We start from the raw sequence: 23,919 nt of genomic DNA, 5'->3' as shown, positions 1-23,919 counted from the left end.
ACGAACCGCGAGATTGTGACCTGAGCCGAAGTCGGAGGCTTAACCGACTGAGCCACTCAGGCGCCCCGAAATAATAGCCTAGTCTTAAATGGAAGCCTTACCAATAATGTAAACAGATTAACATATATTTTGTATATGTAATATATACTGTATTCTATCAAGAAAGTAAGTTAGAGAAAAGAATACCATAAGGAAGAGAAAATATATTTACAGTATTATAAAAAAAACCTCATGTATATCTGGATCCACACAGTTCAAACTCATGTTGTTCAAGGGTCAACTGTAGTAAAATATCCCCAAGGAATTAGCGGGCAGAAAGGATCATAGGTATGTTTGAGCCATCCATCTTGTTTTATATAAAAATTCTCCCAGAACCAATCTTGTAGGCTCAGGGCTATCACATAGTTAATAAGCGTAAATTCCCTTATAGTTACACCACAGTTGAAGATGTAAGATAGGAGAACCTCGCAGATCTATTTTTCTTATCTGATTATAAGACATAAAATGCCTACATAAAAGATAAATTTGGAGATTGTAATAAATAAAATTATCCATATTAGGTCTTGAAAAGCATGAGCCACGGTCCAAAAAGAATCTCTGTGGATAGGGACTGGGCAGGGGGCAACGGCATGTTCAAGGAGTGCTACTACCATCTATACCTATGTTATGATTTTCCCAAGGAACTCAGGTCTGTGGGAGTGGATTGCCCTCTGCTCTACACACAAGGGTAGTAGTTAGAGACCCTGGTCCAACACTATTACCTCAAGTCTCTCAAAGCCAATCATGGAACTGACATTAAAGTGGCCACATATTTACCATTACTATTTCTGTAGAGAAACAAATTAAGTAACCAAAATGGAATTAAGGATCACAGGCCCAAGATCAGCCTCCTTAGTCCCATCCCCTTCCAGAAATTAAGGGCCCTGTATATAAAGGCATGTGAAGGAAGACAGTTCTGGGAAAAAATTAAAGACTGTTAATTTCATCGTGGAATCAAAAGGTAGAGAATTAGAGCTTTGGCAATATTTGCTAAATTAGTATAAATATATTTGCTTAGATTAGTAGTTCTATATATTACCATTTTAAAACTTTACATCAAGGAAAAGATGAGACTCTTTGGTAGCCAGCCAGCTATATCCTCACAGCCAGTTTCTTAAATGTCACTATTTCCTTTTGTGTGGAATGCTTTTTTATGTACTTATTTTGAGACAGAGAGAGACAGAGAGAGAGAGAGAGAGAGAGAGAGAGAGAGAGAGAGAGAGAGAGGAGGCCAATAAGAGTTTCTTGAATGAGATTCAAGCATGAGTGAGCATGAGTGAGCATGAGTGGAGGGAGGGAGAGAGAAGAGAAAGAATCTCAAGCAGGCTCTGTGCTGTCAGCACGAGCCCCATGCAGGGATCACTCTCAGGAACACCATGAAATCACGATCTGAGCCAAAATCAAGAGTTAGATGCTTAACCAACTGAACCACCCAGGCGTTCTGGCTTTTGTGTAGCACGTTTACATTCAAGATCTTTTTTATCTATGTACACACCCAAAACAAATCTCTAATGGCTATACCATTAGCTGACTGAAGTTGGAAAATTTTCACCCAACAGGGGATGCTCAAAGCAAACCATCCTGTGTCACATCATGTCAAATCCTTGACCAAACTGCCTCTAGTGAGTCTTTCAAAAAAAATATGTGCAAACATTAGTTGCACAATAGACTATGGTTCATCTTAAAAAAAAAAAAAAACAAAAAACAAACTGTATTTTTACTCTGCACACATACACTAACTTTCTCAGAATGCCTTACCATTTAAACACACACATTTTAGGGGCACCTGGGTGGCTCAGTCGGTTAAGCGTCCACCTTCGGCTCAGGTCACGATCTCATGGTCCGTGAGTTCGAGCCCCGCGTCGGGCTCTGGGCTGATGGCCCAGAGCCTGGAGCCTGCTTCCGATTCTGTGTCTCCCTCTCTCCCTGCCCCTCCCCGTTCATGCTCTGCCTCTCTCTGTCTCAAAAATAAACGTTAAAAAAAAAAATTAAAAAAAAATACACACACACATTTTAATGTTTTGTACTGACAGACTAAGAAAAACTCTCAATTATTTTATGGGGCAAAACAAAAAATGTGAAGCTAAAATATCACATTATATGATATTCTTCATGCCAATTCTCTGCATTTAAAAAAAAAAAAAAAAAAAAAAAAAAGAGTTGACCCTATATAAATCTTCCCCATTCATGTAGAAACAAGAACAATGACAATCAAATCAAGACCTTGGTTCCTCTAAATGAAAAAGCCTTTTTTAGAGAACATTTTCACATAAATGAGAATGCACCTTAAACAGGTTTTAAGTTAGAGCTCAAAACAATCTGTCAGCTACAGTACTACCTTCTTGAGCAGACTCTGTATCTCCTTGTTTCTTTTATCTAATTCCCATCCCTCTACATCCAAAATATAAACTTAAACATTAAGTTTGTTCAGGAACAAGTCACTAACAGCCTCTCTAGAAAAGAATGAAGTGGTCAAATGAAGTTGTACATGCTGACTGGTCCTTCCTTGCTCTAATCCAAAACATGTACTTTAATACAGTTTTTAAAAATTTATTAACATAGCTAAATATCAAGACATACCTCGATTACAACATTTATGTAGTTAACTTCCACAAAATTGGAACAAACATTATCCATACCATAACTCCATAAATTGAGTTTTTTTCGTTTAGCCAGAATTCAATAAAATATGGACTCAATAGGCTTTTCAAACAACATGTATGTGCAGAACAAACTCATGGTTACCAGAGGGGAGGGGGGATTGGCAAATTGGGGGAAAGGGAATGGGAAATACAGTCTTCCAGATATAGAATAAGTTATAGGAATAAAAGGTATGTACAGCACAGGGAATATATGCAATGCTATTGTAATAGTGCTGTATGGGGACAGATGGTAACACTTGTAGTGAGCAAAGCATAATGTATAAAATTATCAAGAATCATTATATTATACACCTGAAACTAATGTAACATTATGTGTCAACTACACTTAGACAACAACAAATTTTTTTACAAATGTATATGCTTACTGACAGAGGACAGAGTTAAGATGAAGTATTCAACACAAGAGTAAAACATAAAATTTCAATGCCTATAAGTATATCCTTCAATCTAGTATTTATACAAATATTTTTATTTAAAAAGTAATCATCTGAATGAAAAAGGCATTTAAATTCAGTTTTCTGAGGGCCAAAGAAGAAAAAAGTATACTAAAATGGGGTCAGCAAAATTTTTCCATAAAGGGCCAAGAAGGAAATATGTTAGGTTGGGTAGGCTACATGGTCTCAGTTCTAACTATTCAACTCTGCCATTGTCTCATGACAGTAGCTACAGGCTGTGTTCCAATAAAACTTTATTTATAAAACAAGGTGGCCAACTGGTAGTCTGCCAACTCCTATACAAAAACAGATATTCTATCATGACAATGTTTATGTGCATAGCTTTGATGCAAGGCTGATGTGAGACATGTTACTCTAAATGACTATTCTCCCACAATAATTTCTTTTTGGTTAGGAGGCTAAAGTATCACCTGCATTTAAAAAACAGAAACCAGAGGTGCCTGCGTGCTCAATTGGTTAAGTGTTCCACTCTTGATTTCAGCTCAGGCCATGATCTCAGTTTGTGGGATCGAGCCCCACATCAGGCTCCAGGCCAACAGCACGGAGCCTTCTTGGGATTCTCTCTCCCCCCCATTCTCTGCTCCTCCCCCACTCCTTCCCCCCACCAAAATAAATAAACTTAAAAAAAAAATCTAAAAAACAAAAACCTATGTGTGCTAAAAAAAGTTATGATTTGAGAGAAAAACTGATCTCTGTATAATCTCTATGACAAGAGACAGAAAATCTACAGGAAAGGGGGGAGGGAGGAAGGGAGCTGGAAGAATGTAGAGAAGCAAGGTGAACAATATTGTCCCATAATCTGTATTCTCATAATTCTTTGCAAAAGTTTTTAACATTCAGAGTGTAACATTTGTGGCCTCAAGAAGCTCAGGACATAAAAGAACAAACTTATCTTTTGCCTCTGTACTTTGAAACCTTCAACATTAAGGGCAGATGGGATTATAACCATGTATTTTAAAAGATGCTCAAAACCTAGGCTTCAACATTTTTAATGAAGACTTACACTTTTACAAACAGAAAAGACTTCACAAAATAAAATTCTATCCAAAATTCTATTTTTTGTATTCTTTTTCTGTATCAACTCTGCATTCCTATCAGTAACTATGGCTTACTATGGGCACACAGTGTCTTGAAAGTATTTGTCAGAACCTTGTTGGGGATGGTAGTTCTGAACTGGAAAAATCCTTAGATGGTTCTGATTCCTCCCTCCCTTCCTTCCCCACCCTGCAATCCATATTCCAAGAAACCCTTCTTTATAGCACAATCTTCTCTCAAAATACACAAAGGCAGATTTCTCACTGACAAAGCAGAATCCTGAACCTTACAATATACTAAAAGTAATGAATCTGTGTGCCTTCCTACACGGTAGGCTCTATCATCAAAAGGTTAAGTTTGTGTAGAAAAAAAAAAAGTCCATGTATGCAAGCAAGAATTAACTACACCTTTATGCCCAGGTCCAGGTCTATGATTAATTAGAAAAATGAATTTACTTCAATAAGGAATAAACTTCTAGGCAAAATTATAGTTATTTAAACTTTAACAAGTTTAAGAACTAAAAAGCATGTTCCACATTCTGGAAATAAAAGCACTCCTAACCAGGAACTATATTTAAGATTTTCTCAAGAAAAAATCCAAGGGACTCCATTAGCTTAAGTCACCATAGATGGTATATAAATGTATGTGTACAGTTATGTTCCCATAAAACTTTACAAACATAGTCAATATAGAACTTTGCCTTCAGGCAGAACTTTGCCAAAACCCTGCTCAAAACAGCCTTGTTTTAAAACCAGTATTAATTAGATACTAGAAGACTGCAGACATTCAAGAGCTAAACTATCTACATACAATTGCTCCGCTCTATCAAGTTTCTTCTACCTGCCATGAAAAGTGCTACAAACAGTGAGATGTCAAAACTGCTGACAGGAAAGAGAAGAAAGGTCAATATGTTAACAAAACCTATTTCCTAGACAATCAACTGCATTTAGATCATTCATTCAACAAACATTTGTTTAGGACACATGGTTCCCTGGCCTTCAAGGTCTCTCAGGAAGACAACACATGCATACAAACAACTACTACTCATGCCAGCTAAGTGCTACATGATGGTAGAACTACTAGTATCTGAAAAATGCTTCATGGTTTAACATGTTTCCATATATGCTTCTTAATGAAGCCTCATAGCCCTGTAAAGTACATACGTCACTTGGTATTTTTCTCATTTTACATAAACCTCCTAAGTAGTAAAACTAGGATTTGTACCTCTGACACTACTGCACTACACTTCTTCAGAGCAGCTTTATGCTAGGGGTCAATGACAGAGGTGGAGGCATTTGGACTGAGCCTCAAAGAATGAGCAGGATTTTGACAGGTGAAGAGACCAAAGTATTCTAAAGAAATGATATACACAGAAGTCTAGAAGCAGGGAAATACAACATGTGAAAAACAGGCAAGGGAAATATGGCTAAAGACGGGTTGAAAGCATGAGGAGAGCTTTAAGTAGGTGATTTAGCATCTGTACAAGACACTATAGGCTATCAGAAATCGGATGGTTTGGGAGAGAGAAGGAAGAAAAGAACATAAAGGAAGCTCTTACTATGTGTTTGGTACTTTGCAAAAGAATTGCCTCATATGCAGGGATTTTTAAGTTATGAGGTAGTGTTATAGGGAGATTAGACTTTCCTAAATCCTCTGCAGGACTGAAAAGATGGGACTAACAGAGGGGAAAGCAGTAGGCTATCTCTGTAGTTTTGGCATGAGGAACAGAGAATGTAAAGTGATGGTTCTTACAGGTCCCCCACAGTACCTCACCCCCAAATTTAAACCCAGGTCTTGAATTACCTTAAATTTTCATACATTTTATCTAAAACTTACCGAATCTTCTGGAGGTCTCTGGATTTTCCCCCAATCCACAGAAGGTCCCTTTTCTTGCAAAAATCGATGGAATAGCTTCCGAAATCCATCAAGGTCTTTTTTAGTGTGCTATGAAAATAGAAGTTCTTGTTACAATGAGCAGAATGCTTAATTTTAACATAGATATGTATTATACATTTAAAACACCTTTCAATTAAATTATTACACTATTAGAACATGGAGTACAGCAGAGACTTTTTTATGCCCCCAACTTAAAAGTGAAGAGGAAGAAAAGCTAATAGGAACCACACTTAAAGGAATATAAGCAAATAATCCCCAAATCTTCCAGCAGTTATATGTAAACTCAACACCATTTGGTCCATGGGAATTTCAATTGGTTCTCTACATTTATTTGCCAGTACTTTTTTTCTACTTCTTTTAAGTGAAAATTCACTTTCACTGAAAGAAAAAGGAACAAAACACAGTTAACCTCAAAACATTAAGTATGAACTGAAATTTGAAAATGAAAAGGATGATCTATTGATTTATAAACAGAAAAGTAAAAATACCTGTCTACACTGGGAAATCTCTACACAGCTGACAAAGTAGCATGGTTCTATTAGAACTGGCTCTCTGGAAAAAGGCATGCAGGTTGTATGGTTGATAATTCTAACTGAGTACTGTTACCCATTTTTTTACCCAACGATACTAGAACACAAAAAAAATAATTTTTTGTTCTGATTCTTTAGACTTTAGAAACTTCCTAGAATTAAAAAAAAAAGACAATGGTTTAACAATGGGAAAATGTTGAAAATCCTTAATTGTTAAGCAATCCTACTTTTTTTAATGCTATTATATTTTGTGCTTATTTCAGGCTGGATGATCAACAGCAGCAATAACAACTCAGCATGTAGATGGATGGAAGCAAGAAACACTGCAGAGTCCTTACCTCAAACTCATGTGATGGCGCTGTGGTAAGTATTTTTTCTAGTTCCTTCTTCACAGATAATTCTAGCTCTTGTCGAATGACTTCTTGGAACTGAGAAGCACCATCCTGAGACATGGCTTTGCTAAGATCTTAAAAATATAAAATCGCCAACAGAAAAAAAATCAGACAGCCATTCAAATAGCTGGTAAGCTATAACTGATTTATTTTTAGTTTATCAGAACATGAAAAGGGTTCACTCCTTTAGTCCCATTATCCTCTCGAAGGATATCAGTAGTGTCAACTAATTAGAGCTATATAATCACATGGCCTCAAATTTGTTACATCTACCTGCATTACTAGTATATCTGAGACACTAATAAATGCTTTTGGGAAGATGGGGCAGGTGGGAATAAAAGGATTAATCTTCATTTGGGCATTTAGTTCTATCTCTACTAATGTTTCCCTCTTAGCCATCAAAGCTGGAGAAAAATGAGAGGTGGAATAATGTTAATAAAGGTATGTTTTATGGTACATGCTCTTATGGAACTGCTGCCAGATAAAAGAACCGAAAGGGCTTAGCAATTTCACAGAAGCAAAAAAAAAAAAAAAAAGGTTCCCTTCCAGGCCAGCTGAAAAAAATTAAGGAATTCTTTCCATTTTAGAAGTGAAGCCCTCCAGTTTCACATTCCTTATTAAAGAAAAACCTGTTGAGAGATACTGGCAATTCCCGGGTGCCTCTATGTGTCTGGCATCAAAATTTTCACTTAAAAGGAGAACACAGGGCTCCCTGCCCACTTATTGCCCTCAGTTTTAGCCTAGACTCTTCAGTGCTTATCTGTGTCAGACAATACTATCAGGGCTTTTGGCATAGATGGCCATCTCTGGCCACAGACGGATCTCACTACAGGTGACTCACTAAAGGTAACAGAAATGCCTGATGGACGTAAACAAGTAAAAACAGAAAAATATGCAACAAGAAAACATCCCAAGCCTAAGCACCTTGGGAGAAATATGCCAACACAAGTTGTTTTACATGCTCAGCTATCTAATTATCTTGTCTTTTACTTATGAAATAAGGAACAGTCAGACTACTGTTCATATCACCTTTTCTCTTCAATATGTAACTCAAACTTATTTTATAAATGTAGTTTTGAAGCTTATGTTCAAACATTTTGTTTGATAACTAGTTCTACAAATGGTGATTAATTTACCAGAATCATTTCAGTGAAACTAAAAATACTCACACATACCATAAATTCTTTTATTTGTTATCTGGGCAGAAGAAAACATTTATTCACACAGAATTAAAGCCAACATAACCAATAAGATACTTGTGAGAGCAGAAATTAGTAAATTATGTAACTCCTGAAGCAATTTATTTAATGTAGACAGCTTCTCCTCCTAAATACCTACAAATGTTAACAAATGAGATATTTAACATTGCTCTTCAAAAACTTTTTAAAATACATTTCCTGTAATATTAAAATCCAAGGGAGGGGAAAAACAAGGAAATTAGGTGAGAACACACAATCTAATCCTAAAATAGCTGTTTTCTAATTGTGGTGTTTTTTTTTTTTTTTTTTTTTTTTGAGAGAGAGAGAGAGAGAGAGAGAGAGAGAATGAATGAGCAGGGGAGGGGCAGTGAGAGAGGGAGACAGAGAATCCCAAGCAGGCTCCCTGCTATCAGTGCAGAGCCCCCGACGCCCATGAACTGCAAGATCATGACCTGAGTCAAAATCAAGAAGTCAGACGCTTAACCAACCGAGCCACCCCAGCACTCCTAACTATGCTCTTTTCCTAGGCATAAACCAGAACACAACTAAGTTTATGGACTCCAGTAAAACTTTAAAGTGACCCAAATAGTGGTTCATAAATAACTTCTTTGTGAGCTAAGAAACACACATGTGTGTTTCATAAACAACCTAAATGTATGTTTCCACTAGTAAGTAGCAACTTGATTATCATCTGTTCACAGCTCCTAACAATGGATGAGTAGGTTTACATAACTATGATAGGTAACTAAAAAACTCCTGTAGAACATTTTAAACTAGAGTTAGTGTGACGTCAACTATACACATTCACCTCTTGGTTGACTTAATTGCAATTTAAAATTTATCACAGGTTAAGTATCCCCCAACCCTGCTGCCCCAGCAGTTAAATGAGTTATCCAAGGTTACAGAACCAGCATACCTGGGATATCTCTCCCACAATCTTTAAGCCAACTCCCATGTTAATGTTTAAGAAATAATTTGCAAGAAAATTCTACTAAACATAAGCATAAAACCTCTAAATTAAGGAACACATGAATTCTTTGATTCTGTGTCACTGATGGATTAAAATAGATCAAGAAATTTATAAGGATTTTTAAAATAAGGGTTTTTTTGTTGGACTCAAAGGCAGCTAACAACAGACTTGCTGCTTTGTTGCTGAAGTTATATCCTGAAAGCCAGTATTCAGTCACATTCCTAAAAAATTAGTGATGGAAACATTTAACCTATATTCTAGGCAAATGCCAAAATGAGATAATTATAAGTGTAACCGTAAAGTTCAAAAATAATTATTAATAGCTGTTTGAGATTTGTCTACATGAGAACAGGAAAACCAAACAAAACACCAAACAAAAAACCCCACCAAACTTTGGAGACTCCCTCTACAGAACAACAGCCTATCAATCTACATGATTTAAGGCCAAAACACACAGAACCCATGTCACTATCCTCCCTATGAAGCCAAGGTAAGAAAGGTTGGCTGAAAGACATTTAATAGTACATGTGATCTTTGCCAGGTGCAGCAGGTCCAAACTTAAGATATGGATTCAAAAAAAACCCAGATTCAAACTCAAATTGTAACAAATGTCTGTAAGAGTTATTCCTCCCTATTCTTCCATTTCTTTGATATAGCACCAAACACAAAGAACAATTTGTATTCCCTCCAGTCACTCTACAGATATGAACAGCTTACACAACAAAAGAATATTCTAAGGAGGCTATCACCTCTTCCACCCTGTTCCACTGCGTTTCCAACACCATCCTCTGGGCAGTGCTACCAATGAAGTTTTGTTTTTTAGTGACTAAAGAATAAAGAAGGACTTGGGAATGCAAGCTGGTGCAGCCACTCTGGAAAACAGTATGGAGGTTCCTCAAAAAACTAAAAATAGAACTACCCTATGACCCACTAATTGCACTACTAGGCATTTACCCACGGGATACAGGTGTGCTATTTCAAAGGGACACGTGCACCCCCATGTTTATAGCAGCACTATCAACAATAGCCAAAGTATGGAAAGAGCCCAAATGTCCATCGATGGATGAATGGATAAAGAAGATGTGGTATATATACAATGGAGTATTACTCGGCAATCAAAAAGAATGAAATCTTGCCATTTGCAACTACGTGGATAGAACTGGAGGGTACGATGCTAAGTGAAATTAGTCACAGAAAGACAAAAATCATATGACTGCACTCATATGAGGACTTTAAGAGACAAAACAGATGAACATAAGGGAAGGGAAACAAAAATAATATAAAAACAGGGATGGGGACAAAACAGAAGAGACTCATAAATAGGGAGAACAAACTGAGGGTTACCGGAGGGGTGGTGGGAGGGGGGAAGGGCTAAATGGTAAGGGGCACTAAGGAATCTACTCCTGAAATCACTGTTGCACTATATGCTAATTTGGATGTAAATTAAAAAATAATAATAGGGGCGCCTGGGTGGTTCAGTCGGGTAAGCGTCTGACTTCGGCTCAGGTCGTGATCTCGTGGTTCGTGGGTTCAAGCCCCGTGTCAGGCTCTGTGCTGACAGCTCAGAACCTGGAGCTGCTTCAGATTCTGTGTCTCCCTCTCTCTCTGCCCCTCCCCTTCTTGCACTCTGTCTCTCTCAAAAATAAACAAACATTAAAATAAATAAATACATTTAAAAAAATAAAAAAAGAATAAAGAAGGACTTTTAAGGATTAAAGAATATGCAAGAATAAGGACACATGCTTAATCAAGAAGAGTATCTACCTTAAAGACATGACACAGATCGGGAGACACATAGCTAGAAACCATTTCTCTTTGCAGTGACTTCCTTATCTATCCTGAATTTTTTAAGAAAGGTCTGGAATTTGGGGTAGGAAAAGAAGTACAGACCTTAAAAGCTTTCTTGGACTTCTCAGGTTACACTTCCAGCAATCATAGTTGTATTTCTAATTGAAAGTCAATTAAAGAATCCTCTGAATAATGCAAGATTTCTAACCTCCCAAATGTTTTATCCCTCCTTACTTTCTAGCAATAGAAAATGGATCATCCTCAACGTTAGAGAGTGGATTAGGAATCAAACATTTCATTACGATGGTGATAACTCAAAACATTTTTAGAGAGGAGAGGGAGAATTTAATCTACCCTCAACATTTTACAGATGAGGAAACTGCGGCTGAAATAGTTAAATGAGTTATCCAAAGTTACAGAACCAGCTAATGGTGGAGGTCAGAAGCAAAGCCCCATCCCACCACAATGAGGCAGAACATCCTGCTCATTTTTTCCTCCTACTCTGACTCTCTTTAATCCCTGGCACAAAATTCATAAGTACTCTCCTCCAAAAGCATTTCTATCAGAATGTCTTCTTATACCCAGTGGAACTCACAGGAAACTCATCTCCACATGGGCTTACTAGAATGGTCCTGGTTGATTTAATTATAATTTAGTCAATTTGGGATATAACAGGCAGTAACTATTTTTTTTAAGAAGTTTTCCTGCCACCTCAATTTCCTAATTCTTCCTTGTTCACAAGAATTAAAATTTCAACATCATGGACTTTCCCCTATCCAACTGGAGCAAAAAAAAAAAAAAAAAAAAAAAAAAAAAAGGGAGTGGGGGAAGAGGAAAGCAATAGAATCAAGAGGTAGGAGACATTCAATCTAACATTTATTTTCATTTAATTCAGGTATTTCATTTCATCCATTTCATCAACTAAGAGGTATACATAATACCCTTCCCTGACATCCTGATACTGGCACAAACAAAACAACTTCACGTTCTAAAGGAGAAAGCCAGCTTCACAATGCACAGGCCACGGAAAGGGTATAGAAAGAATACCAAGAGCAACAAAGAGGTTAGGAGCTCTCCCCAGGCCACCTCCCACCCACTACTCATTAGCTCTATCAGTCCCAACCTTCCTTGGAAACTCATATTGAGAGGAACCCAAAGTCAGAGAATTAGAGAGCTCACTTAATCTTTAACCTGGAAATGGCTTGCAATCCACGTATAGTAGTTCCCCCTCATCTATGGGGGCTGTGTTCCAAGACTCCCAGTGGATGACCTAAACCACAGATAATACCAAACTCTATATTTACTATGTTTTTTCTTATACATACATAGCTATGATAAAGTTTAATTTACAAATTAGGCACAATAGGAGATTAACAATAAAAAGATAACTATAGTATAATAGTTATGAGAATGCGGTCTCAAAATATTGTAATGTACTCAGCCTTCTTGTGATGCTGTGAGAAAATAAAATGCCTAAATGATGAGATGAAGCGAGGTGAATGATGTAGGCACTGTGATATAGTATTAGGCTACGGCAGGCATGTCTCGTTTTATTGCACTTTGCTCTTCTTGCACTTTGCAGATATTGCATTCATTTTTGTTCTTCTTTCCCCCCAAAGCTGAAGGTCTGTGGTAACCCTGAATTGAGTAAGTATATCAACCCCATTTTTACAACAGCATTTACTCACTTTGTGTCTCTGTGTCACATTTTGGTAATCTTGCAATATTTCAAATTTTTTCATTATTGTTATATTTGTTATGGTTATCTGTGACCAGTGATTATGACTCGCTGAAAGCTTAGATGATGATTAGCATTTTTTAGCAATAAAAAATTTTTAATTAAGGTACATACACTTAGACATAATGCTATTACATGCTTAATAGCTTATATTATAGTATAAATATAACTTTTAAATGTGCTAGGAAACAAACAAAAAAATACTCATTTGACTCCCTTTATTGCAATATTTGCTTAATACTGTGGTCTAGAACCAAACCTGAAGTATCTCTGGGGTATGGCAGTATTGACCTTCTGACAATATGTCAGGAGGAGGAACATCTGCTTCTAGACCTCAGTTGACTGCATGTGAGTGAAACGGTGGATAATGGGGGCTACTGTCAGTATAGAACTCCCAAGAATGTATTGGCAACTGTAAATATAACCATGGATGAAACTAAAGACATATATTGACTAGATTTATGACCAATTAAAGCTAATCATCCTCTTTTGGGCTCTCATTGCAGTCCTTAAACTCAGTTATTTGTGAGTATTCCTCCTAGAAAATCTTTTCTTGTTTGAATTCCATTACTCAATATTACTCTGTATCTTTTCCACCTCTGTGACCAGGCCTCAGTTTCCCTAACTGGCTCTTTCTTCTCCTACTCCCTGGGTTTCCTTAAGATTCTGTCCCCAGACCACTTTTCCCTTCAATAGTACCCTTACCAGTATCCCAGTATCCTTATTGATAACTCCCAAATATATGCCTCGTATCCTCATCTTTTTTCCTGAGCTCCAGACTCACCTTCCCTACAGCCTTCTAGACCTTTCCCACCTGGATACCAGGGCTGGATACCTCACACTGAACATGTCCAAATTGTCTAAACTAAACTCACCTCCCTGCCCCCCAATATATGAACATTGTCCCACTCAGTCCTAGATGACCTAGAAACCTCACTCACAGAAGGCTCTTCCCTCCTTTCCCCTCACATTACATCCAATCCGATACTATACACTTCAGTTGCCACAATTCTCCTTCATCGCTTTCCATTCCCACTGCTGCTACCTTAATTTTCCTCTCATTTTCAATCTCCTGGTCATGACAACAACAGTTTTCAAACCAGTCTGCCCATTTGTCACTTTAATCTGGTGGTACCAGGCAGAATGGATTGGTCTCCCTAAGCTGCAACCCCAATCATATCACTTCTCTTCTTCATTGATGGGATTTGCATTTGATGGGAAATAAATACAAATTCCTTAGCCAGACATGTTTTAATAGCCAAGCTGAAGTAACTTTTTGAGTAGACAACGCTAATGAAAGTGCTAGAGCAGAACATCTAAAGGTTGCAATTTCTTAATTCATTTGTGATATCTCAATAGAGCTTCTAAAACTTTAATGTGTACACAAATTACCTGAAGGGCTTGTTAAAACAGATTCCTGGGCAAGCTCCTGGGATCCTGACTCTGGGAGTAGGTATGGTGTAGGAAGAATATGCATTTCTAATAAGTGAATGCTACCTGTATTGCTTTGAGTAGCTCTGATATAGATTATACTCCATTTTTCTTAATACATTTATAGCAGCCATACACATCATTCTTCTCTCCACACCCATGCTGTTCTGTCACCTATTGTCTGCCCCAAGGCCAGATGCTTCAGAGACAGCACGGGGCCCAGACTGGTCTAAAGCCTTCCCAGAGATTGGTTTAAGCATGAAACATAATATGATTCTGACCAGTGAGCCATAGGGTATAGTTTGCCAAAAGACTTAAGAGAAAGGTGCTCTTCACTGAAAAAAGAGACACATGGAAAGAAATAGAACCTTTTCCTCCCCTGTACATATGTGTCCACCACTTACCTCCTGTTTCTTCTGCCATTTAGTGACCTTAAGGGAAGCTGACCCAAGAATGAGAAAGATAGGCTTAAGAAAGCAGAGGAGAGGGGAGCCTGGGGGGCTGAGTCGGCTAACTGTCCGACTCTCGGTTTCAGATCAGGTCATGATCTCACAGTTTCATGGATTTCAGCCTGTATCAGGATCTGCGCTCGTGGCACAAAGCCTGATTGGGATTCTCCCTCTCCCTCTCTCTGCCCCTGCCCCATTTACACTGTCCCTGTCTCTCTTAAAGAAAATAAAATAAAAAACTTAAAATATTAAAAAAAGCAAGCAAGCAAGCAGAGAAGGAAGGAAAGATTGATGCAGTCTCTATACTCAATTAGCCAACTCTGGAACATGCTACTTCAGAATTCATGTGATAGAAGTCCCTCATTTTTTTAAGACAAAAGTTGGTATTTTCTGCTCCATGAAATTAACAGCAAACTAATTATTATAAGATTGTTCCAAAACATACATCTCAAGTGTCATTCAACATATTTAGAGGAAGGTAGGCAAAAATGAGGAAGAAAAAATTAGAAATTAGTGGCTCAGCATGAATTCCCAAATCATAAAAATCATCATAACCTCCAGGAAACCTCCCTGATACTTAACCCCGCCCCCCCAAAGGTTTAAACTCTGCAATTGAGTAGCTTCTGCTATTTTGGGGGTGGCATTCTGTGTTCTTGGTGGTAGCTTCTGAATATTCAAAAAGGCCTTCCTTTCAATAACTCCTTTAATGTGGAGGTTTTAATCACTCCTACCTCTGTATTATATCAAACACTCCTTAAATTTTAATTCTTTGCTTAGATGCCTGTCTGCAACACTTTAAGGGCACTAGCCATATTATGTTATTAAAAACATTTTTTTCCCAACACCTGACTCAGCACCTGACACAGCGCAGGCACCTGACAATGTGGAAATAGAGATCAAAACTCATATTCTCATATTAGTGAACCTGAGCAACCACTAATATATACCACTTGTCAGAGTTCAGTTTAAATGTAATCTCCTCCTAGAAATCTTTCTAAACTAAGCATGGCTACCCACTACATGCTCACATGGTAGATTCTTCTACCTCTCCTTTATACCATCGTGCTTTTTAAAATTTATTCAATGTCTCCCTTACCCAACCGGTTATAATCTCTGTAAGAATGTACCATGTCTATTTTGTTCAGGCTGTATTCCCTGCTGTTAGTTCAGAGCCCAAGGCAGGGCTCGATCCCACAAATCATGAGGTCATGACCTGGGGCGAAATCAAGAGTCCAACACTTAAGTGACTGAGCCACCTAGGCTCCCCTTCACTAACTTTAGAGATTAAATAAAATTGGGCAATTTATATATTTAGATTTAGCTTAATGTAGGAAAAATATAACCCATGTCATTCAATCATAAGAAAACTATCAGTTGATTTTGCATGATCTTTTAGTATTAAATTCAATGTTATTTCAGATTGCAAACTATAGGACTATTTACATTTACATAGATTTTTAAATGACCCAGTTCTATATACATATGATGCTTAATAAATGCTTTTTTGATAAAAAATAAAAGGTACCAGTCTTCTGAGAACTGTTCTAGCACTGAATATGCAGACCTACTTGCTAATCAAAATTTTTGCTAATCATGCACTGCTTACTTAAAAAATTATTTGTAACTATTAGAATTTACACATAAACCAGATTTCTCATTAATAATTGACATTAACTCTGCTCTCATACAAGAGTAGCTCTTAAAATCTTAAGGGAAAAAAATAAAATATCATTTCCAAAAAACAGAACTTTCAGAAGAGATGTGTCAACTAGTTAAATAATATCACCTTGCATTAAGTTGAACAGATATAAGAAGGCCATGTCAAGGGGCCTAGAACACTAATTTGCTGAGTGGAGGAAAAAGAAATACAACATCAAATCCTCATCATTAATCCTCATCATCAAGCACAAAAAATGATTTGGCAGGCTGGTCCTGTAATTTGATAGATGTGTATTTAGTTAAAACTTCTAAGCTTGTTAAAGCTTTAAGGTCAGTGAGTCCTATTCCCTTATCTTTGAGATGAAACAGGGCCTCAGAGATGCTGAATTGCCTAAGGACACAGTAGCACTGCCAAGCTGGAATTCAAACCCTGGAGCCCTGCTTCTCCTTCCTGGAGGAAGGTCTTCCCTTTCTTGGTTACAGTGCATTTACTTGGTTTGTCATCTCCAGGTGGAAGCCTGAATTAAAACATGCAAAAATCCAACTATGTCTATAACGTGAGGTTATTGGGGGGGTTAAAATTATATAACAGAATAAGCATCCTTTTATGCTCTTCACCTTTTCCCTCTATACTGTTTGTTTTCTGGGGAATGAAAAATCGAAGTTTTTTATGCACTCTCTAAATATTTTATTACGAGGCCAAGCATTTTATCATTGGCATAAGTGAATCTAAGACAGTGCATAGGACTGTGTTATTCCATTTTCCTGCACTCTTTGGAAGTTTTAAAATTCTAGGAAGGGTTTAAACATAAATGAAACATCACATCATGCTTTGCCAGGACAGCAACTAGAGGAAAGCAAACTCAAAACACCTTGTCTGCAGGCTTTTGTGGCCAAGGAGCAATGGAGCTACTATTAAAGGAAATATCCCCTAGAACAGTATTTTTTACTTTGGTGACTAATAATTCCAAAGTGGACTAAGCATAATGTGACTATTTTATGTACAAGAATACAGTGAATATTTTTTAAAAGATACAAGTGAAATCACAGAAAAACAGGGAACTCTCTTGATTTACACAGGAAAAATTAATATCTAGAAATATTTTGGAAAACAAAATATTTTTTTGTTCATGTAAGTTAACTTAGACAACATAGCCAATTTCTCCACAGTTCTCAAAAACAACCCTTAATTGTCAAAATGATTTGGGGCACAATCAATTTCATTTGGCAATGACTGAGAGAAATAAACAATGGGACTGTTGGCAGAGAAAAAAACTGAGGCTTAAACAATTACTTTGCAACAAACTAAAGGGGATGCCTGCATCACCAACAGAAAACTGGGAAATAGCTTTCAAATGGAGTATTATCCCCTTTCCCCCACTTAAAGCCCAATTAAACACATAGCTTAATTTTCTTTTGATAGCTCAGCAAGCCAACTTTGAAAGAATTCAGTAAGTTATTCATAGAAAGATGCATGCCTGGTAGAAGAATTTTAGAGATCTAAGACACATGGTTTTAATTAATTGTCATTGTGCCTGTAACAATCCATCAAATCACCCAAGATGAAGATGTCCACAATTCAAACACTATTTACACCAAGTTCAAAATTTGATAGTTTAGAAAATATAGGCTGTGTCAAAAGGACACCAGTCTTTAGAAAAAGTCAAGCTTCTAAAGAGATTCCAAGCAATCAAAATGGTGGTAAGTGAATCATAATACTTCCTCATTCACTAAATCCCAAACCCTCAGAGGCTCTCCGCCCCTAAATTTTATTCTAATAATTCTGGGATTTTCTCCACTGGCATAAATTCTGGATATCAAGAAAAATCACATTATGGAAAGTTAGTACAGTTAACTCTTAATTACTTGTTTTTTTATATATAATCCACAGTGTAACTTTGAAATATTTGTTTATATTAACTTTTTAAAAATGGATATATCTGACTTTCTGAGAACTCCTAATACCTGCACTTAGGCATAAAAGTTCCAAATACAATTTGGTGGAAAATAAAAAACTACAGTATATTATTTCTTTTATCAGGAACATTTTCATTATTGGGCCAACTAATGTTATTAAGTATCCTATTATTAAGTCTCCCATTATTTTAAAGTTACTACAATTCATAAAATTACAACTTTCTACGAAAAAAAAAATCACACACACAGAAGGGTCTCTATGAAGCAATATTACAAGAAAACACCTACTATCCAAAATTAACATTTTAGAGTAATTTCCTTTTAAAGTTATTTTTCAATTTATCTTCAGAATATTAAGATGGCACTTCTGAGAAGTGTACCAGTTAATATTTCTTATTTCTCTAACGTTCCCTATCAATTTCTTTTTTCAGTAGGCTTTCACAAATTAAAACCATCCATCTTACTGGAAGAAAGACCTAGTTATCAAGAACAAAGGGAATTTAACCACAGAGATTACAAAGTCCGTGGTGGAAAACAAAGTTTTCGTCAGCTCAACTCTTTATTCTGAGTTTCTTTTAATTTTCCACTTAGAACTGTGATTCTGAATGTAACTAAGTCCCCTCTCTTTCTAGCAACATAATGAATCCTAAGCCGCATCTTTAAAAAATGAGGAGTGGTCTTTAGTCACTACTTTGTCCCCTCTACTACTGCCTCAAATCCATGTCACAATCCCCTTGGGCTAAAAACATCCTAGTCCTCTAAATAATCAGCAATAAGCTAAATTTAGTTTGAGGATTTGAGAAGAAACAGGCCAAGGCCCAACCTCCACAACCAGGCCCCACACTGCATCTCATCCGTATATTCATCTGAGACCCCTCCGGTTAAAATTAGCTCAGCTAATCCTCCCTGGCTAGCTGCCATCTACCAAGCAGGAATCATAAAAATAAAGTCATAAAGAGAGAATTCCAACAAATGGGAAAGTCGATAGGCCTCAAATGTTTTTTAAGTGACACACAGATACTCAAATGGCTTCCCCTGAAATATAAGAAAGCACCTCAATTTATGAATATTAAAGGACATTTTTACATAATTTAGATAATGGCCTATTAAAAACAGTTCAAAAAAGTTCCTTTAATATTACAGTATAAGCACATAACATGTCCTTAGCAGGCTAGATAACAATAGTTCCTGAACCATTTATAAATTCCAAATCATGTAGAGAGATTATCCTATAACTCTTAGAACTTTTAAAAAAGCTTAATCCCAAATGACACTTACTGACAAACCTGGCAAAAAGTCACAGCTGCTGAGGACCCCTAGCACCTCCGACTATTATGCAGAGTCCCTTCTCAACTCCGCTAGTACTCACATTTATTTAGAGTAACTGGGGGCCCTGCAACAACCCCTGGGGTGGAGAAAACCAGCAAATGGGAAGTAATTTTCGGGCAGGCAGAAGGTGACCTGAGGGCAGAACACAACAGCTAGGGAATTAGGGCTTATCTTCAGGAAAGGAGAGTCTTCCTATAAGAAAGATACTTAAGTGCCAGAAGAACACAGACTTGAGAGATGGCCAAATAAAGTTGAACCTTCTTTCAGCCAAGGAGTGTATACTGAGAATACTCTTGCCTAAGCATTTTCATTAACTGAACATTTCTACCTAATGACAGGTCAAAGTGCTTGAGAATGGAGATGCCCAGCCTTCCTGCAAAGCACGTTGCCTAGATCTGGGAGAAGAAATTCAAGCCAAGTATAGAAACCCCAAGTCCTGACCAGGCATTCAAAAACCTGTGTACACAACACGCAGTTATAATACCTAGATGTTCTGAATTTCAAGTGCCCACTATAAGGGATACACATGTAAACGCTCAAAATATTTTTGTTGACTCTGAAACAAAAACTGTCATCAACTATGTATTCATATCACAATTCAAACTTCTCCTCTCCCACTCCTGCACTTTTTTTTTTTTTTTTTTTAAATAGATCAACTCCCAAGTCCTGGGGACCTAAACACCAAACTTAGAATAGGAAAATAAAGAACAGTGATACCTGCTTTGTCTCTGTTCATTGCTGTTGATGACATAAGGCTCTATTTATGGTGGCAATGCTATCTGAATGGACACCATCATTTCAAGAAAGAAAAGCAAAACTCACTGGCCATCTATTTTATGACTAGGACCTTCATATAATTCATCTCATTTCGGGTTCTCAATAACCCTGTGGCAAAGTATTAATACCCAATGTTTATGTAAGTAGAAACTGAGCCTCAGAAAAGTTATGTATCTAAGATCACCTGTCAGGAGAATTCAAACCTAAATCTAAACCCTTCTATCTTTCACAACATTTATGTAATCTAAGTGGTGTTATTAAAAAAAAAAACTGTAACTGAAAATAAAAAATGTAAACTATCCTACTAAAAAGTACATGGAAAATGCTGAGTTTCTCATTTGTCATCCATGACAAATTCTTTTAGAGCATCCATCACTTCAAGACACTATTTCCCATAGGGATATATTATCTTTGCCCACAGGGAACTGACAGTCTAGTTAGAGAAACAAGCCATCTAGGTAGGTTTTTAATGTAAGAGGCAACAAAAAGTACTGGAAATGACAAGGGTTTTAGAAACGTTTATATAGTAATTTGAATGCTTACTAGTTGTGAACTTTGGACAGGCTCCTTAAATTTCCTCAGCTGTAAGGTCCTAATTAAAATCCACCTCTTAGGAGCTCTTGTGAAGCTTAAATGAGACAACAGGTGAAAACCGTTAGGAGCCCAATAATTGTTCTATCTCTCTCCTATGGCACAAGCTAAGTGTCAATGAGTGGAAATATCAGTAAGTGATATAGCAAAGATCAATTTGATCTGGTACAAAAAAATTCAAAGACAAAAATCCCAGTCCTTACACTTGAAAACTTATCTGTGGAGACAGCTGAGTTAATAGCCAATTAGGTTTATCATTTGTAACAGTAGCAAAGTTAATTAAACACAGAGTGTTTATACTTAAAGTACAAAATTTAAACAATAATGAACGGAACACAATCATGTTAAATTTGGGGGGAGGGGGGGGAGAGGTATCATTTTTTGGTGCCAAACTGCTAATTTAAAAGGAAAACTACCATTTAAACCAAAAGTGGATGGCAACTAAATGCAATGTTGGGTTGAATCATGGAACAGTAGCCTGACTCTTCAGTTAACACTGATGTACCAATGGTAATTCCTTAGTTTTGACAAATGTGTTACTTTCCATAAATCTAAAAGTATTCCAAGATAAAAAGCAGATGACAAGGGAAAGGAATATACATAGCAACAATTAGGTATTGCCACTTGATTTTGGGTTTCCTGAAGATAGTTAGCCATGAATAGCAAAGGCTTTGAAATCAGTCAACACACACCATCCCAGCAAGCTACTCTAAGCATAACTACTAGGAATACCTGAAGTGTAATATTCTTAACGTTTAAAGAAAAGTGACTTGTCCACTTTTTCCTAGCATACTCTTGCAAAAAGCAGCTTTCTGGTAATTTTGCTGTTGCTGTTACAAAACCAGCAAATTAAGTTACCTCTGCTTTTGCATTCTTGACTAAGACATTTATTCAATCAGAATATAAACTGCCTCTCTCACCACATACATAAATTTGAAAGTCTAATAACAAGTGACATTTCTGAGCTTAGTGCTAAAGGCAAGCATAACTGTCTCATCTGTTTCCATAAATAAGGCAGTCAAATACTCTTAATCTATTATACAAAACTCAAAGAAGAGTTAATAAAATGATATAAAAGTTACTAGGGCATTTTTATTCCCAGGGTCAAATAATGGCCGTAACTGACAATTTGTTTTTTAAAGCTCATCCACTGGGAGTCACATTAAGTGGTTGTGAACTTTCACTACCTGTGTGTTCAGAAGACAGCTGAAGCTTTTAAACTCTGGGGTATGCAAGAAAAGAATTTACTTGCATACCAGAATGCAAATCCTATGCTAAAAACTAGCGACAGGTTTAAGGTATCACAAATTTCAACGTGTACAAACTACACACAAACACACACACATTCAAACATACAAGCAATGTTAACACTTAGTTCAGAGGCATTCACTAACCCTTTTAAAATACGCATGGAGAATTTAAAGGGCAATTTTCAAATTTCAAGGAAACCTTAACAATCTTTCCAAATTTCAAAGAAGGAAAAAATAAACAGCAATGCAGCAAAGTCATTTCTCCTGCTGAAATGACCTCCAGCTTCTATGAGCTACTCCCGGTTTCGCAATAACTGAATCTGAGACTCCAACCACGTACACACAAAACGGAGTAGAAGCAGAGAACACTAAAGCTTCCCCAACAGTCCTGGCAAAACCCACCTCCGTTCCCTCGGTCCTCACGGTTCCCCTTCCCTTCCGCGCACACATCTTTACCTTGACTTCCACCAGGAAAAGAGAACAGGGTTAATCAGCAACCAAAATCCTGTTTTATCATCAGTTAACAGCCACTAACCTGGCGAGCCAGAGTGCTACTAACCTATTTCAGGGAGGCAGAACTAAACCCAGCAGAGCACAGGGATATAAATTATACGTATCCGAAATGCCAACCCAGCAGCTCAATACAGCTCAAATGTCAATTTAAGGAAAAGGCTTTTGCAAACAGTATCTCAAATGAACATTTACACTTCCAAACCACCCACCAACCTCCCGCCTGCCAGGACCCAAATTCGGCTGAAGCAACCCGGGAAACAAAAAGAAAAGTGTCTTACCTTGTACATATCTCGACATTTTAGGGATTTATTAAAATACTGTGATGTGTATATATTAATTTCTAGAGGAGTTACGCTATAGGGCAGATATCTCTTCCTCCCCTGCTTTAACAACCGACGTGTTCTTTCTCCCCTTCCTATGTTTAGCCACTTAAGAGAGTATTCAAAGCTATTAAAACTGCCTTAAAAAAAAAACAAAACAAACAAACAAAAAAAAAACAGGAAAACCTCCCCCACTTCCAAAGAGAAGAAACTTAGTGAGACTGAGTCTACTTAGAACTCCTGTCTACACTGCGCTCCTGACACAAACCAGGGCCAGCTAGAGACTCCCGGAAAAGGTAAAATCACACGAACTTAAATTTCATCAATGAAAGAGGAGGATCTACAACGGCTATTTCACCGCCCCCCGGGTCCCCACGCCCTCCCGGGTTGGACGACAGCAAACACTGGCCGGCCGCACCCCCCGATCCCCTCCCCCTCGCTGCCGTCCAGCCTCCGGCCGGTTCCCCAGGAAACCCCGGTCAACAGCGGCCCGCGCCCCAGCGGGGTCGGGGAGGCGGGCAAGGCCGGCAAAGAGGGGCAACGCAACCGTTTTTACCAGCCCATAAACACCCTGGGACTAGGAGGCGGTAAGAATTCCGCGCGCCCGCCGGCGGGCTGGGGCCTCCAGCTCGCCCCCTTCCAGCAGCGAGGCGAAACCATGTCGTGGCTTTTTCTCGGGAGGGGCCGAAGACCACATCGCCCCTCCCCCACAGCAAACACTGAGGGGCCTTCCGCGAGGAGAGAATCCGCAGGCAGCCGCGAGCCCAAGGGACTGGAACGCGGGAGGGCCCCGAACCCCAAATTCGGCCTCCGGGGCAACACAGCGGGTGGGGCAGAGGAGCTCTACACATCTCCCTGAGGGACGCACACCCGCCCAAAGGGTCGTGGGAAGCCCGTCCCCGCCTCTCTCCAAACCACCACCGAGACCCACCTTCCTCCTCTTCCTTTAGCAGCTGGGAAATTGGGGGCGTTTATGGC

General features: G+C 37.9%; 2 protein-coding genes across 2 annotated transcripts in view; one reads left to right on the top strand and one right to left on the bottom strand.

The window, feature by feature from the left end:
• Positions 1–6,993, top strand: part of VPS54 (VPS54 subunit of GARP complex) — a 137,850-nt gene extending 130,857 nt beyond the window's left edge. The window contains exon 23 of the mRNA XM_053890732.1: positions 6,882–6,993. Coding sequence (XP_053746707.1) covers positions 6,882–6,906 — 25 coding nt within the window. The 3' untranslated portion in view covers positions 6,907–6,993. The remainder of the gene's footprint in view (positions 1–6,881) is intronic.
• Positions 1–23,256, bottom strand: part of UGP2 (UDP-glucose pyrophosphorylase 2) — a 63,637-nt gene extending 40,381 nt beyond the window's left edge. The window contains exons 1-3 of the mRNA XM_019435490.2: positions 22,900–23,256; positions 6,957–7,084; positions 6,029–6,136 (exon numbers count right to left, since the gene is read on the bottom strand). Coding sequence (XP_019291035.1) covers positions 6,029–6,136; positions 6,957–7,084; positions 22,900–22,918 — 255 coding nt within the window. The 5' untranslated portion in view covers positions 22,919–23,256. The remainder of the gene's footprint in view (positions 1–6,028; positions 6,137–6,956; positions 7,085–22,899) is intronic.
• Between the last annotated feature and the right edge of the window lie 663 nt (positions 23,257–23,919).

The sequence above is a fragment of the Panthera pardus genome, unplaced genomic scaffold (genome assembly GCF_024362965.1).
Source record: "Panthera pardus isolate Hobbes unplaced genomic scaffold, ASM2436296v1 HiC_scaffold_25, whole genome shotgun sequence".
NCBI classification, from domain to species: domain Eukaryota; kingdom Metazoa; phylum Chordata; class Mammalia; order Carnivora; family Felidae; genus Panthera; species Panthera pardus.
The sequence above is the reverse complement of the archived record's forward strand: the minus strand, read 5'-3'. Positions and strand labels throughout refer to the sequence as shown.